The sequence below is a fragment of the Tupaia chinensis genome, unplaced genomic scaffold, assembly GCF_000334495.1.
Source record: "Tupaia chinensis unplaced genomic scaffold, TupChi_1.0 Scaffold140356_1, whole genome shotgun sequence".
NCBI classification, from domain to species: domain Eukaryota; kingdom Metazoa; phylum Chordata; class Mammalia; order Scandentia; family Tupaiidae; genus Tupaia; species Tupaia belangeri.
In genome coordinates, this window is record NW_006200233.1 from 820,200 (window position 1) to 831,311 (window position 11,112).

Below are 11,112 nucleotides of genomic sequence, written 5' to 3' on the forward strand. Positions count from 1 at the left end.
GCGGCGAAAGGGCAACTACGCCGAGCGGGCCGGGGCCGGCGCGCCGGTCTACCTGGCGGCCGTGCTGGAGTACCTGACGGCCGAGATCCTGGAGCTGGCGGGCAACGCGGCGCGCGACAACAAGAAGACGCGCATCATCCCGCGCCACCTGCAGCTGGCCATCCGCAACGACGAGGAGCTCAACAAGCTGCTGGGCAAGGTGACGATCGCGCAAGGCGGCGTCCTGCCCAACATCCAGGCCGTGCTGCTGCCCAAGAAGACCGAGAGCCACCACAAGGCCAAGGGGAAGTAGTCTGGCGCGCGGTGGAACCGAATCCTTAAACCAAAGGCTCTTCTTAGAGCCACACATCTTTTCAAAAGAACTTGACATTTTTCCGTGTAGAGTACGTCAGAGCCAACGGGAAAACACCCCGATCTTTGTGACAGGACCTAGCAGTTTACAAAATCCTGGTGCTGCCTTAGAACCGATAGTTATTTCACATCAACACCAAGAAAGTTCACTTTCCTGTCTTCCCATTGGGGTGAGGGGAAGGGGAAGCAAAGCTGATCACTGAGTCTTGAAAGAAACTTTCATCTCAGGCTTGTGTGTTAGGTACTCGGAGGTGACGGAGAGGGTCACATGGTTTTGCAAAGGCCTATGGACGTTAGTAGTTCACTCCTGGCAAGGCTGAGTCTGGGTCCATGGGTAGGGTTACTTAATGTGACCTGGACGTAAACTTTTGAGAAAACACCCGTGTTGTTTTCCTTACCCAGTTGCAGAATACCTCTAGTCATTGAACTCTAGTAAAGGGAAAAGAGGGTTCTTTAGGTTTTGGGTATTTTTCTTTCTTGCATATTGTGGTATTTATGAAAACCTCTGTTTTAAGGTGCAAAAAAGATAAAAGGTTACAGGCATCGAATTATTCAAAAATATGATAGCGATATGGGAGTCACCACATTGCATATCTTTTGGTGCGTCTAAGCACTGCCAATAACTAGGTGAGTGTAAGTGTTTCAAAACAACTCAGCAATTGTGATCAGAAAACATGCATAACTTCTTTTGGGTAATCAAGTACTGAGGTTTGTGGCCTACATTCACAATAAAGTGCAGTCAGTAGTTAAAGATTTTTTTTTCCCATCGGAATCCAGGGACTTCCTCACAACCATCACCATCACCACCTCCCCTCCTCTCACTGCTGGATTTTATCCTTAGGGGTGTTGTAAATAGGGACCTCAGTTGTAAAACCCTGGTTCTAAAATGTGATCAACCAACCCCATTACCTTTCAGTGCAGTTACAATTTTTGCCTGAAACCTCTTATCTGGAATTTCTTTACCTCTCATACCAATTTTATACCCTTGTATTATTTTTATAATATTTATACCCTTATATTTCTTGTACTTAAGGTACAACTACTTTGAAAATGTGATCAACCAACCCCATTACCTTTCAGTGCAGTTACAATTTTTGCCTGAAACCTCTTATCTGGAATTTCTTTACCTCTCATACCAATTTTATACCCTTGTATCAGTTCTATTTCTTGTACTTAAGGTACAACTACTTTGAATCCTACTGTACCTAAGGTCTTCTGAAGTAAAAGTAGGTGGTGACAAGATCTAGCAATGACCATTCAAGTGTCCCCAGTAATAGCAAAATATTTGACTGTTGCAGGATTTTTAGAACCCATGTAACCTAAATAATGATTTTTCTTCATTTTGCAAATGACAGTAAGGTACAGGATTTGTTTTGTAACTACAAAGTTGGTTACTGGATTTGCTACGTAGTGTGATAGAATGTGAGAATGTAAGGGAAATACTTGATTTAGACTGTTTATCTTGAATGTCAGTTTCCACGTTAGAAAAAAGCCTAAATAACATTGACATAGGCTCCTGAGAAGTAAAAAGTTTTCTTCGTTTTGTCTTAGAGTATTTACCAGGTAAAAGAAGAGAAATGGGCCCAGCATCCAGGGTGATTTTCTTTCCATAGTACTGTAAGTTGACGCTCGCTCCATCCTAATAATGCTCTGTACACAGTGATTACGTCCTGTCATGGCCACATGGCCGGAGCCTTCACTGCTCAACTTTCACAAGCCGCTGACAGGCAGCATACAAAGATCGAAGAGATCCAGGTGTCCGCAGTTGTCTTGAGTTCTTTACGCAGAACAGACCTGGACCTTCCTCAAGACTGCCTGGCACCCAGAAAACTGCAGTATCCACCAATGATGGCATCACAGAAACTTACGGAAAGTCCCTGGATTCCTACCCCCAGACTTAGGTTGCCAAGTTCCTGCCTTCTGTTTGAAAGCCCTGCCTGACTGTATTGCTCTCCAGATTGCTAACCTCCTATTAAGGGGGCTCGCCTTCTAGGTGAACTGGCTTTCTGTTCATCGAGTTTTTAGGCCCAGTTCGTACGTGTGTCCAATAACAATGTCAGTTTTGAAAATTACATAGTGTGTGTATGTCCACAGAAAAATAAGCACCTCTGGCTAACAATTTCAGATACCAAACAGCCTGACAAACATCAGATACTCAATGTAGGGAAGACAAATTTTTACCTCCACCTTTTTTTTTTTCTTTTTTTGGAGAGCTTTTTGCTATAGGCTGCATGTGCTTGCCAGAAAGACAGAGAGACAGAAAGAGAGAAATCACCGCAATCCCTTCTCCTCCATTCTCCTCTCGGAATCTTGTGTGCACGCGCGCGCACACACACACACACACACACACACACACCCAGAGTGACCCAGGACTTGAACCACAGGTGACTACATGGGAATCCAGCAACATAGCCATTATGCCAACTGCTGGTCCCCATTATTACCTCCACTCTTTTAATGTTTCTTGACTGGACCTGAAAATTAAACTGCCATAAATTAGATTAACAAGAGAAAAGCACACATATTTTATTTCACATAAGTTTTACAGAACACGAGAGCCTCACAAGAAAATTACCCAGATAAGTGGCAAAACCTACGCTTTTATATGAGGCTGAGGAGAGTCCATCGCAGGAAGGTCCCACCACTGTGGAGAGGCTGAAGGAAGGCCAGATGATTTTAACAAGGCCCGTTTGTACAGAATTCCCTCGGTCTCACCATCCTGTCCGTGGTGATAGAGCATTTCGTTTGGTATGGTGAGGTCATCTTCCACATGGAAGTTTTATCTCTTGCTTTCAAGAAAGAAGAGAGTCGAGGTGCCTTTTTTGCACCTGCAGTTTTGTTTTGTTTTAATTGCCTTTAGTTCAAAATAATCCTTTTGTGAAAGTGGCATATTCGGGGATCACATATTCTGCCAGTCTTTTCCATTTGCTGCCTCCTCTTACCTTACCACTATTCCTGTGCTAACAGAGGAGGGAGGCTTCTGGTTAGTGAGAATTCTACCGATTTCTAAAATACAGGGAAGTCTTTAAAATGTATTCCAGTTCATTACTGCTGGGAAAATATGGCTGAAAACAAAATCTCCCAAAGAAAAGGAAAATAATTTTCTTTAATAACATTAAATCAGACAACCATGTACTCTTGTAAAGAGATTGAGAAGGCAAAAAGAACCCAAACTGTTAAGTAACTGTCAGGATTTGCAGTTCCCAGGCAGCTGACGCGGAAGCTGGGCCATCTCCTCTTCTGAAGCCCTAGAGCAGGCCGTTTGTCTTGATTGTATTTCCGAGATGGCTCTGCAGCCTGAGCTGTAAGGCTGGCAGAAGTCTTATTCTGCCACTAGAAGGGCTTACGTACCTTTGGAAAGGATGAAAAAATTCCAAGAAAAGGGAAGTGAGACTGTTTTCAGCAGTCATAATTCAGCCTCTTATTTTAAATTCATGTCTGCTTTTAAACTAGCTTGTTCAAGTAACTTGCTACATCCCCCGGTACCACAGAGTGAATTCTACTGCCTTTGGTTGGATCCATTATTTTGGTTTTCCAAAAGTATTTGGCAAATAGTATTTATTACAACACAAGCATGCAATTAAAAAAAAAATTTTAATAAACATATTCTGAAATCAAAGGTAGCAAGTAAATCATTCATTTCAGCATTACATGCTAGTGCTGAAAGAAGTGATTAAAGTTTCTTGGAAATTAAACAGTAGTAAAACTGTATTTTTAAAAAATCAAGTATATGCAACCAAAGATATTGGAAGACTATAATATATAATCTTTGTTAATAAATGTTCTTTGAAAGATAAAAGTATGCTCTTTTCCTTGCATTTGAATTTTCCAATTTTTACTAATGAAAATAAATTGCTCTTATAATTAATGCAAGTCTTTTTTCATTTTAAAACTTTAATATTGTCCAAAAAAAAAAAAAATCTCTACTGAGATATATTTAAAAACCTGTCTTGAGAGATTCCGCTTTTTTCAGGTCGAGAGGACACAGTGTTTTAAAGATAATAGATTTACCCTAACAAATGTATTGATTTAAGTCTTGACCCAAGTCCTAAAAGAATTTCATTATTATGACTGGATAAAATCATTTGTATTTTCAAAAATAAAGAGTGATAATGTTAAAAAGTTTTTGCAAAAACAATTATAAGGTGGGAATTACAGTCCAAAAATAAAACGGTCCTCGGTGTACAAACCGAACATTTAAAGCCTACACGTAGACTCATCAATGAAAGATACTCACAAATAAGTGAAATATTCTGTATATGAGAAATTAATTTCCTCAGCCTAGTGGAGGAAATATATAATATACTGACCGATCAGCCAGCGGGTTAATTTTTTTAAAGTTCCATTCTCAATACAGGAAATCGAATCCAGGTTATTACAGTTGGATTTTTTTAAGTGTTTGAAGTTGTAAGCATAGACGTGGTATTGGAAGGTTGCCCGCGGTGGAGGGAATTTCGCGTTATTCCTGAAAAAGCTTCCCTGCAGGATTTCATTCGTCCACCTCGTTCTGTTACCAGGAAGGCAGCACATGGAGTGTACTTCCTCTGTGTACTGGGGGAAGGTTACGGTCTTACGCTAATAGTGTTAGAAAATAAACACATGCACAGAGAGTAAAAGAAAATATCTTATTTTTGCTTTTTATGTCGCACCTACAATGTTAAACTTTGTTCTTTAATGAGGCTCAGACGTGGGTCACAGTAAATTAAAAAAACAGCCTAGATCTTGAGCATCAAAAGCACAGGCAGAACAAAGGGAAGGACCGTGCTCAGGCGCTACGCCGGTTAGGGCCCCGCCCCCGCCCCAGGGGCGCTCCCGCCACAGCTCTTGTGGTTTTCACTCCGGTCCGCAGAAGTTGCATATAAACGGAAGCAGCCATACTGGGCTGTACCAGTTAGCCTTTTGGCTTGTGCATTATGTCTGGTCGCGGGAAAGGCGGAAAGGGCCTGGGCAAGGGCGGCGCCAAGCGCCACCGCAAGGTGCTGCGCGACAACATCCAGGGCATCACCAAGCCGGCCATCCGCCGCCTGGCCCGGCGCGGCGGCGTCAAGCGCATCTCCGGCCTCATCTACGAGGAGACCCGCGGGGTGCTCAAGGTGTTCCTGGAGAACGTGATCCGGGACGCCGTCACCTACACCGAGCACGCCAAGCGCAAGACGGTCACGGCTATGGACGTGGTGTACGCGCTCAAGCGCCAGGGCCGCACCCTCTACGGCTTCGGCGGCTGAGCGACCCCGTCCCCGCGTCCCGTCGTTACCCGACCAAAGGCCCTTTTCAGGGCCGACCAAGCATTCAAAGAAAGCGCTGGAACTCCTACTGGGGCCTTTAGCGTGGGGACTGTGGGGTGTCTGTCGTTATGTCCCGTCTTTGTTCCCTTTAGTATGACTTTGGGGGGTTTTACCTTCTGCTCATATATTCCTTGCCGCCCCCCACACACCCACAGGGAATTTTACGTGTGGTTTGTAGGCGTTCTCTGTATTTTATCTTTAACCGCATGTCACCCTACAGATACATTGTCAGCTTGCTTGTTGTTTTGAATGTTAGTTATACTTTGGATGTGCAAAAATTAACTTTAGTAACGTTGGGTTTATAATTTTTGTAGTTTTGAGTGTCTCTCCCTTACACATAGAAGTTGTAACGTACCCTTCTACCCGAACCCACAAGGCATCAGCATATCTGGGGATTTGGCTTTATTCGGACAATAACAATTTTTTGAACTAGTTTAAGAACAGCATTTAGAGCTAACCTACTAACCTACTAACCTTTCTATTCTGTTAAGCAAGATGGACAATGGACGTCGTATAGTGTGTCCCTTTGTACATGTCCAGGCTTCCCCAGATGCTCCCAGCCAAGCCATTTTCTTAGGCCCTTTGACCCCCTTAACTTCCAGGTCCAAAGAATAACAGGTACTGACCCCAGATGTGGGCCGACTAAGTCATTAACCACAGGTAACTAACTGCGTTTCAACCCCAGAGCTAGTCTTGGTGCCCACAGGCTGGGCCATCTGAGGCTGGGCTTTCTAGGACACCGGGACACCTGCCAGGATGGTGTGGCTCACAGTCACACAGCAAGTCCCGAAACAACCACTTTGAAAACGAGGTTTTTGTTTCTTTTCTAGCAACCATGGTGCCTGAGATAAACCTCAGGCTGTGATACTGCCTCTGTGCAAAGCTGGTTTTTTATCTTTTGTTTTGTTTTGTTTTGTTTTTGCCAGAGAGCTCTCATGCTCACCAGTGAGAGACAAAGTGAGGAAGCAGCCCCAGGGGGACAGTCACACCACAACCCTTCCTTCTCCACTCCTTTGGGGACTTGGAGCAAACACAAGTGTCCAGTGTGCTTTTCAAGCTGTCGGGTCCATGACTCAAACCGCTGTGGGATCCAGCCTCCCTACCCACCATGCCACTGCTGGCCTCAATAATGAATTATTTTAGGGGACATTAATTTAGCACATTCAGTTTTTTAAGTATACAAATATTTTTTTAAAGTCTATTTTGGTTTGAAAGTCAGTCAGATCAGCATAGGTGGCTGAAGAAATAAATGACAGATGGCAATGGGGACAAACAAGGACATACTGGAATCGGATCATGCCGCTAATGTTTTAGCAAATATTTAAACTTGGTTTCCGCATGTGGACGAGAGGCCGCCGGGGAAGCGCCATTGAAGCCTGTGTCCCCATTGCCGTCAGGTCGACATCGGCGTGTCCTGAAGAGCTGGAGCAGCTCGAAACCATGTCAGAGGGTCGAGCTTTGAAACCACCGAAAAGAGCCTGAAGAGCCACTCTGAGCTCAAGGACTGCATGGGAACGTGAGATCCCAGCACCTCGTGCTCCAGGGGCTTCGGGCGTGTCACGTGTGCCATCGTGGAGTGGGTGGGTGCAGCCACGAATGCAAGGCCACGGGGGGGGGGGTGGGGTGGCAGGAGAGCTGTACAGCAAGGGGGGCTATCTCAGAGAAGACCCCAAAGATCAGGCACCTGCTTTGCCCTGAAGGTCTTTGGTGGCGGCATTGGAGACACCGAAGAGCATCACCCAAGAGAGGGCTCTGATCAGTGCAGGGACACTGAAGGGGTGGCATCATGGCTGACCTGTGAGAGGGCTCCGATCAGTGCAGGGACACTGAAGAGGTTGGCATGGCTGACCTGTGAGAGGGCTCCGAGTAGTGTGGGGAAACTGAAGAGGTTGGCATGGCTGACCTAGACCTCCGATGACCGATGATCACGACTCTGTGGATAAGGTTGTCGTTCAGAAATGCCACACTGAATGGCCACGCCTGTGACGGAAGGAGAGCCCTGTCCAAACGAGAAAAGGCCAGTGCTTCCTCCAGCCCAAGAGGTGGAAGTGGTTCCGGAAACTTCGGTGCTTGTTGAGTGGGTGGTTTTGGTGGTGATGACAGCTGTGGTCCTGTTGGAAACTTCAGTGGTCGTGGTGGCTTTGGTGGCAGCTATGCTGGTGGTGGATCCAGTGGCCGTGGGGAGGGTATTGTGGATGTGGCAGCCCTGGAGGTGGTAGCAGCTACGATGATTGGGGCAATTACAACAATCAGTCTTCAAGATCTGGACCCAAGAAGGGAGGAAATTTTGAAGACAGAGATTCTGGACCTAGTGGCGGTAGAGGCCAATACTTTGGCAAACCACGAGATCAAGGTGGCTGTGGTGGCTCTGGCAGCAGCAGTAGCTATGGCAGTGGCCAAAGGCTTTAATTCCCTGCCAGGAAGCAAAGCTTAGCAGGAGAGGAGAGCCAGCGAGGCGACAGGGGCGCTCCAGGTTCCACAGACTTGCGAACACAGCCAAGCGCAGTGGTGGTGGGTACGAGCTGCTACGAAGATGTGTTTTAGACCTGGCTCATGTGTGTGGGCAGTGTATGCATTTCCAAAAGTAGTTTCAGGCCTGGAACGAATGCTACCAGCATGTGTAAATCCTTCAGAGTAAAAAATCAAAGAGGGCGGTCGGGTTTACCTGTAGGTGGGATTCGCCACTGGCCTAGCCTGTCTCGGACAAACTTCCAAAACCCTGTGCGGCTGGAACCTCCAATGCGAACGTCCTGGAGGAAATGTGAGCCAATAAAGGTAGAAGGACTATTGTTCTATATATTTTTTAAAGAGAGATGTTTGCTGCAGGGCTTGTGCGCTGACCGGAGAAGAGAAAGAGTCAGAGAGACAGAGACAGAGAGACAGAAAGCCAGAAATCACTCCCCAGGGAGGATGGCTACTCTGCAATCCCTTCTCCTCCATTCTCTGGATTTGGGGCACGCATGGCACATATCTGGCATGAGTTTGAAGCCGTCAGGTCGGGACTCGAACTGCGGTCGAGTATGTGGGAGTCCAGCGACGTCACTGTTACGCCCTCTGCTGGTCCCAGCACTATTGCTAAATTTAAACAGGCAGTGACACTGGACTGGTAGGGATTCTCTCAACAGCTGTTTGAGATCAGCTTAGTGGTCAGGAGTTTGCTCTCCTGAAAATGAAGGCAAGGCAGTCAGGCCGTGAAGGGTGTGCCCTTGGAAAGCCACCAGCAGCAGTACCTGCTCTCCATTTCTGACTTACTCCCACAGCACACGCCCTGGCTCTCTTCTCTTTGAACATCAGATTTGAAGACATTTCTTCCACCTCTTTGTACTGTACTTTGAAATGCACATGAAGGGGACTGGCAGGCGGCATGGTGGTTAAAGGTGCTGGATTCCCACAAGGCTAACTGTGGTTCAAGTCCTGGATCTGGTGGCTTGCTTCCTCTCTGTCCCTCTCTGGTCAAATTGAAATGAATAATTAATTTATTTTTTTAAAAATGCAGGACACCGACCTGAGGTTTGAGTAGAGTTAATATTCCTGGGCGTGTGTAGAGCAGTGCCTGGTATTTTGACAGGCGCTCAGTAGACACTCACTTGTTGATAGGTTTCTTAGAGCATTGACGTAATCTGCAAATCCGACAGGGCAGGGCCGGCTGGCAGTGAGCCGCTGCTCTGCGGGTGTGAAACGTGCTCACCTCACCAAATACACCTCCGAAAGGCCGCCACTCACTACCATGAAAGACCAGGAGGGCACACGGTGGGACACACATACAGGCACACGTATATACCTATATGCACACACATGCACACGGGTTGAATTCGTGAACCACAGTAAATTAGTTTATGAAACAGGCCTCTACTTCTGAGTCACAAATTCAACCCGATTATAATCTAGTTTAAAATTCACTGATCCTCTTACACCCACCCTTCTGGCCCACCCCGGGATCAGCCCAACCCCCAGCCCCCATAGCTAGCCTGAGACCCTGGGCCTGGGGCACTGTTCTGCCCCTCCCGTTCTCAGTCTCTCTATATTTGTTTTTAATTCTACAAACTTTGTTGAGTGAATTAATTACTGACTCGGTGTCCAAGTGCTGTCTTAAAACCCAATATAATCTAGGCCCTTAGGATCTTTCTGTGGTTTCTTAGGTCCCAACTCACTCCAGGAGTCAAGCTTCCCTTTGCAGACTTGACTGCCTGGTGGGTCCGCATCTTGCCTACCCCTACAGGCAGGGTGTGGGAATGAAGAATTTTTTAAAAATAAAAATTAAAGGGAACCAGCAGTTAGCGTAATGGCTATGTCGCTGGACTCCCACGTAGTCGACCGCAGTTCACATCCCGGACCCGGTGGCTTAAAACTCACGCCAGGCACGTGTGCGTGCGTGGAGGAGAATGGAGAAGGGATTGCGGCATGGCCATCCCCCCTGGGGGGTGATTTCTCGCTTTCTATCTCTATGTCTCTCTCTGGCGAGCGCAGCGCCCTATAGCGAAAAACAAAAAAATGAAAAAAGGCAAGCTTGGTCAAAGTCAGAGTTCACCCAGCGAAACACCTCCCTTTCTGACTTAATCTTTTTAGCTTATCATGTGGCCCAGTAAGGCCCTGAGGACTGCTGTGCTTCAAGTCAGATACAGACTAGAACTTGATGGCAGAGAACACCAGGCAGGCCCTGGGCCAGGACTGCAGAAGCCTGGCGTGTGGTGTGACCTATCCCTTTAAATTGCCCAGGTGCTGGAGCCAACCTGCGTCCAGCGACTGCCACCTGGGTTTAAAAACTGGCACACACTATAAAATCCTATTTAGCACTGTTAGTGAAAACCTGTACCAGAGAGGGGAGTGGGCCAGAGAGGCGAGCACAGTAAACACTCGTGGCTCAGGAATAAAAGAGAATACTGATAGTGCCAAGTCTCCAGTACGTGTCCCCTGACTGCACAAAAAGCATCTCACCTGCCTGACCACAGCAATCTTAACCGGACTTACCTTCATGAAATCCTCACAGTAAGGCTGTCCAGGTATAGACTGAATGTGCACCCACAGCTCAATTACAGACAACTTAAGTGGCTCTGAAAAGAGCCTTTGGGGTTAGGTGTAAAGACGCTTTACTTGGCAGCCTCACTTGGCGCTGGTGTACTTGGTGACGGCCTTCGTGCCCTCGGACACGGCGTGTTTGGCCAGCTCCCCGGGCAGCAGCAGGCGCACGGCCGTCTGGATCTCGCGCGACGTGATGGTCGAGCGCTTGTTGTAGTGCGCCAGGCGCGACGCCTCGCCCGCGATGCGCTCGAAGATGTCGTTGACGAACGAGTTCATGATGCCCATGGCCTTGGACGAGATGCCCGTGTCGGGGTGCACCTGCTTCAGCACCTTGTACACGTACACCGAGTAGCTCTCCTTGCGGCTGCGCTTGCGCTTCTTGCCGTCCTTCTTCTGCGCCTTGGTCACCGCCTTCTTGGAGCCCTTCTTCGGGGCCGGCGCCGACTTAGCCGGGTCA

General features: G+C 47.1%; 3 protein-coding genes across 3 annotated transcripts; 2 read left to right on the forward strand and 1 right to left on the reverse strand.

The window, feature by feature from the left end:
- Position 1: 1 nt before the first annotated feature.
- Positions 2-423, forward strand: LOC102503193 (histone H2A type 1-like; the record flags this gene model as incomplete). Its single annotated transcript, XM_006162705.3, has 1 exon — positions 2-423. A coding segment is annotated over one exon (291 nt), but the record flags the coding sequence as incomplete, so codon positions are not given.
- A 4,838-nt stretch (positions 424-5,261) lies between these two features.
- H4C9 (H4 clustered histone 9) lies at positions 5,262-5,666 on the forward strand. The gene has a single exon (XM_006162669.3). It carries the CDS (start codon positions 5,265-5,267, stop codon positions 5,574-5,576), a length of 312 nt encoding a protein of 103 aa, XP_006162731.1. The 5' UTR covers positions 5,262-5,264; the 3' UTR covers positions 5,577-5,666.
- Positions 5,667-10,511: 4,845 nt separating this feature from the next.
- Positions 10,512-11,105, reverse strand: LOC102487379 (histone H2B type 1-K; the record flags this gene model as incomplete). The annotated part of the gene is made up of 1 exon (XM_006162670.3): positions 10,512-11,105. A coding segment is annotated over one exon (369 nt), but the record flags the coding sequence as incomplete, so codon positions are not given.
- Positions 11,106-11,112: the final 7 nt, after the last annotated feature.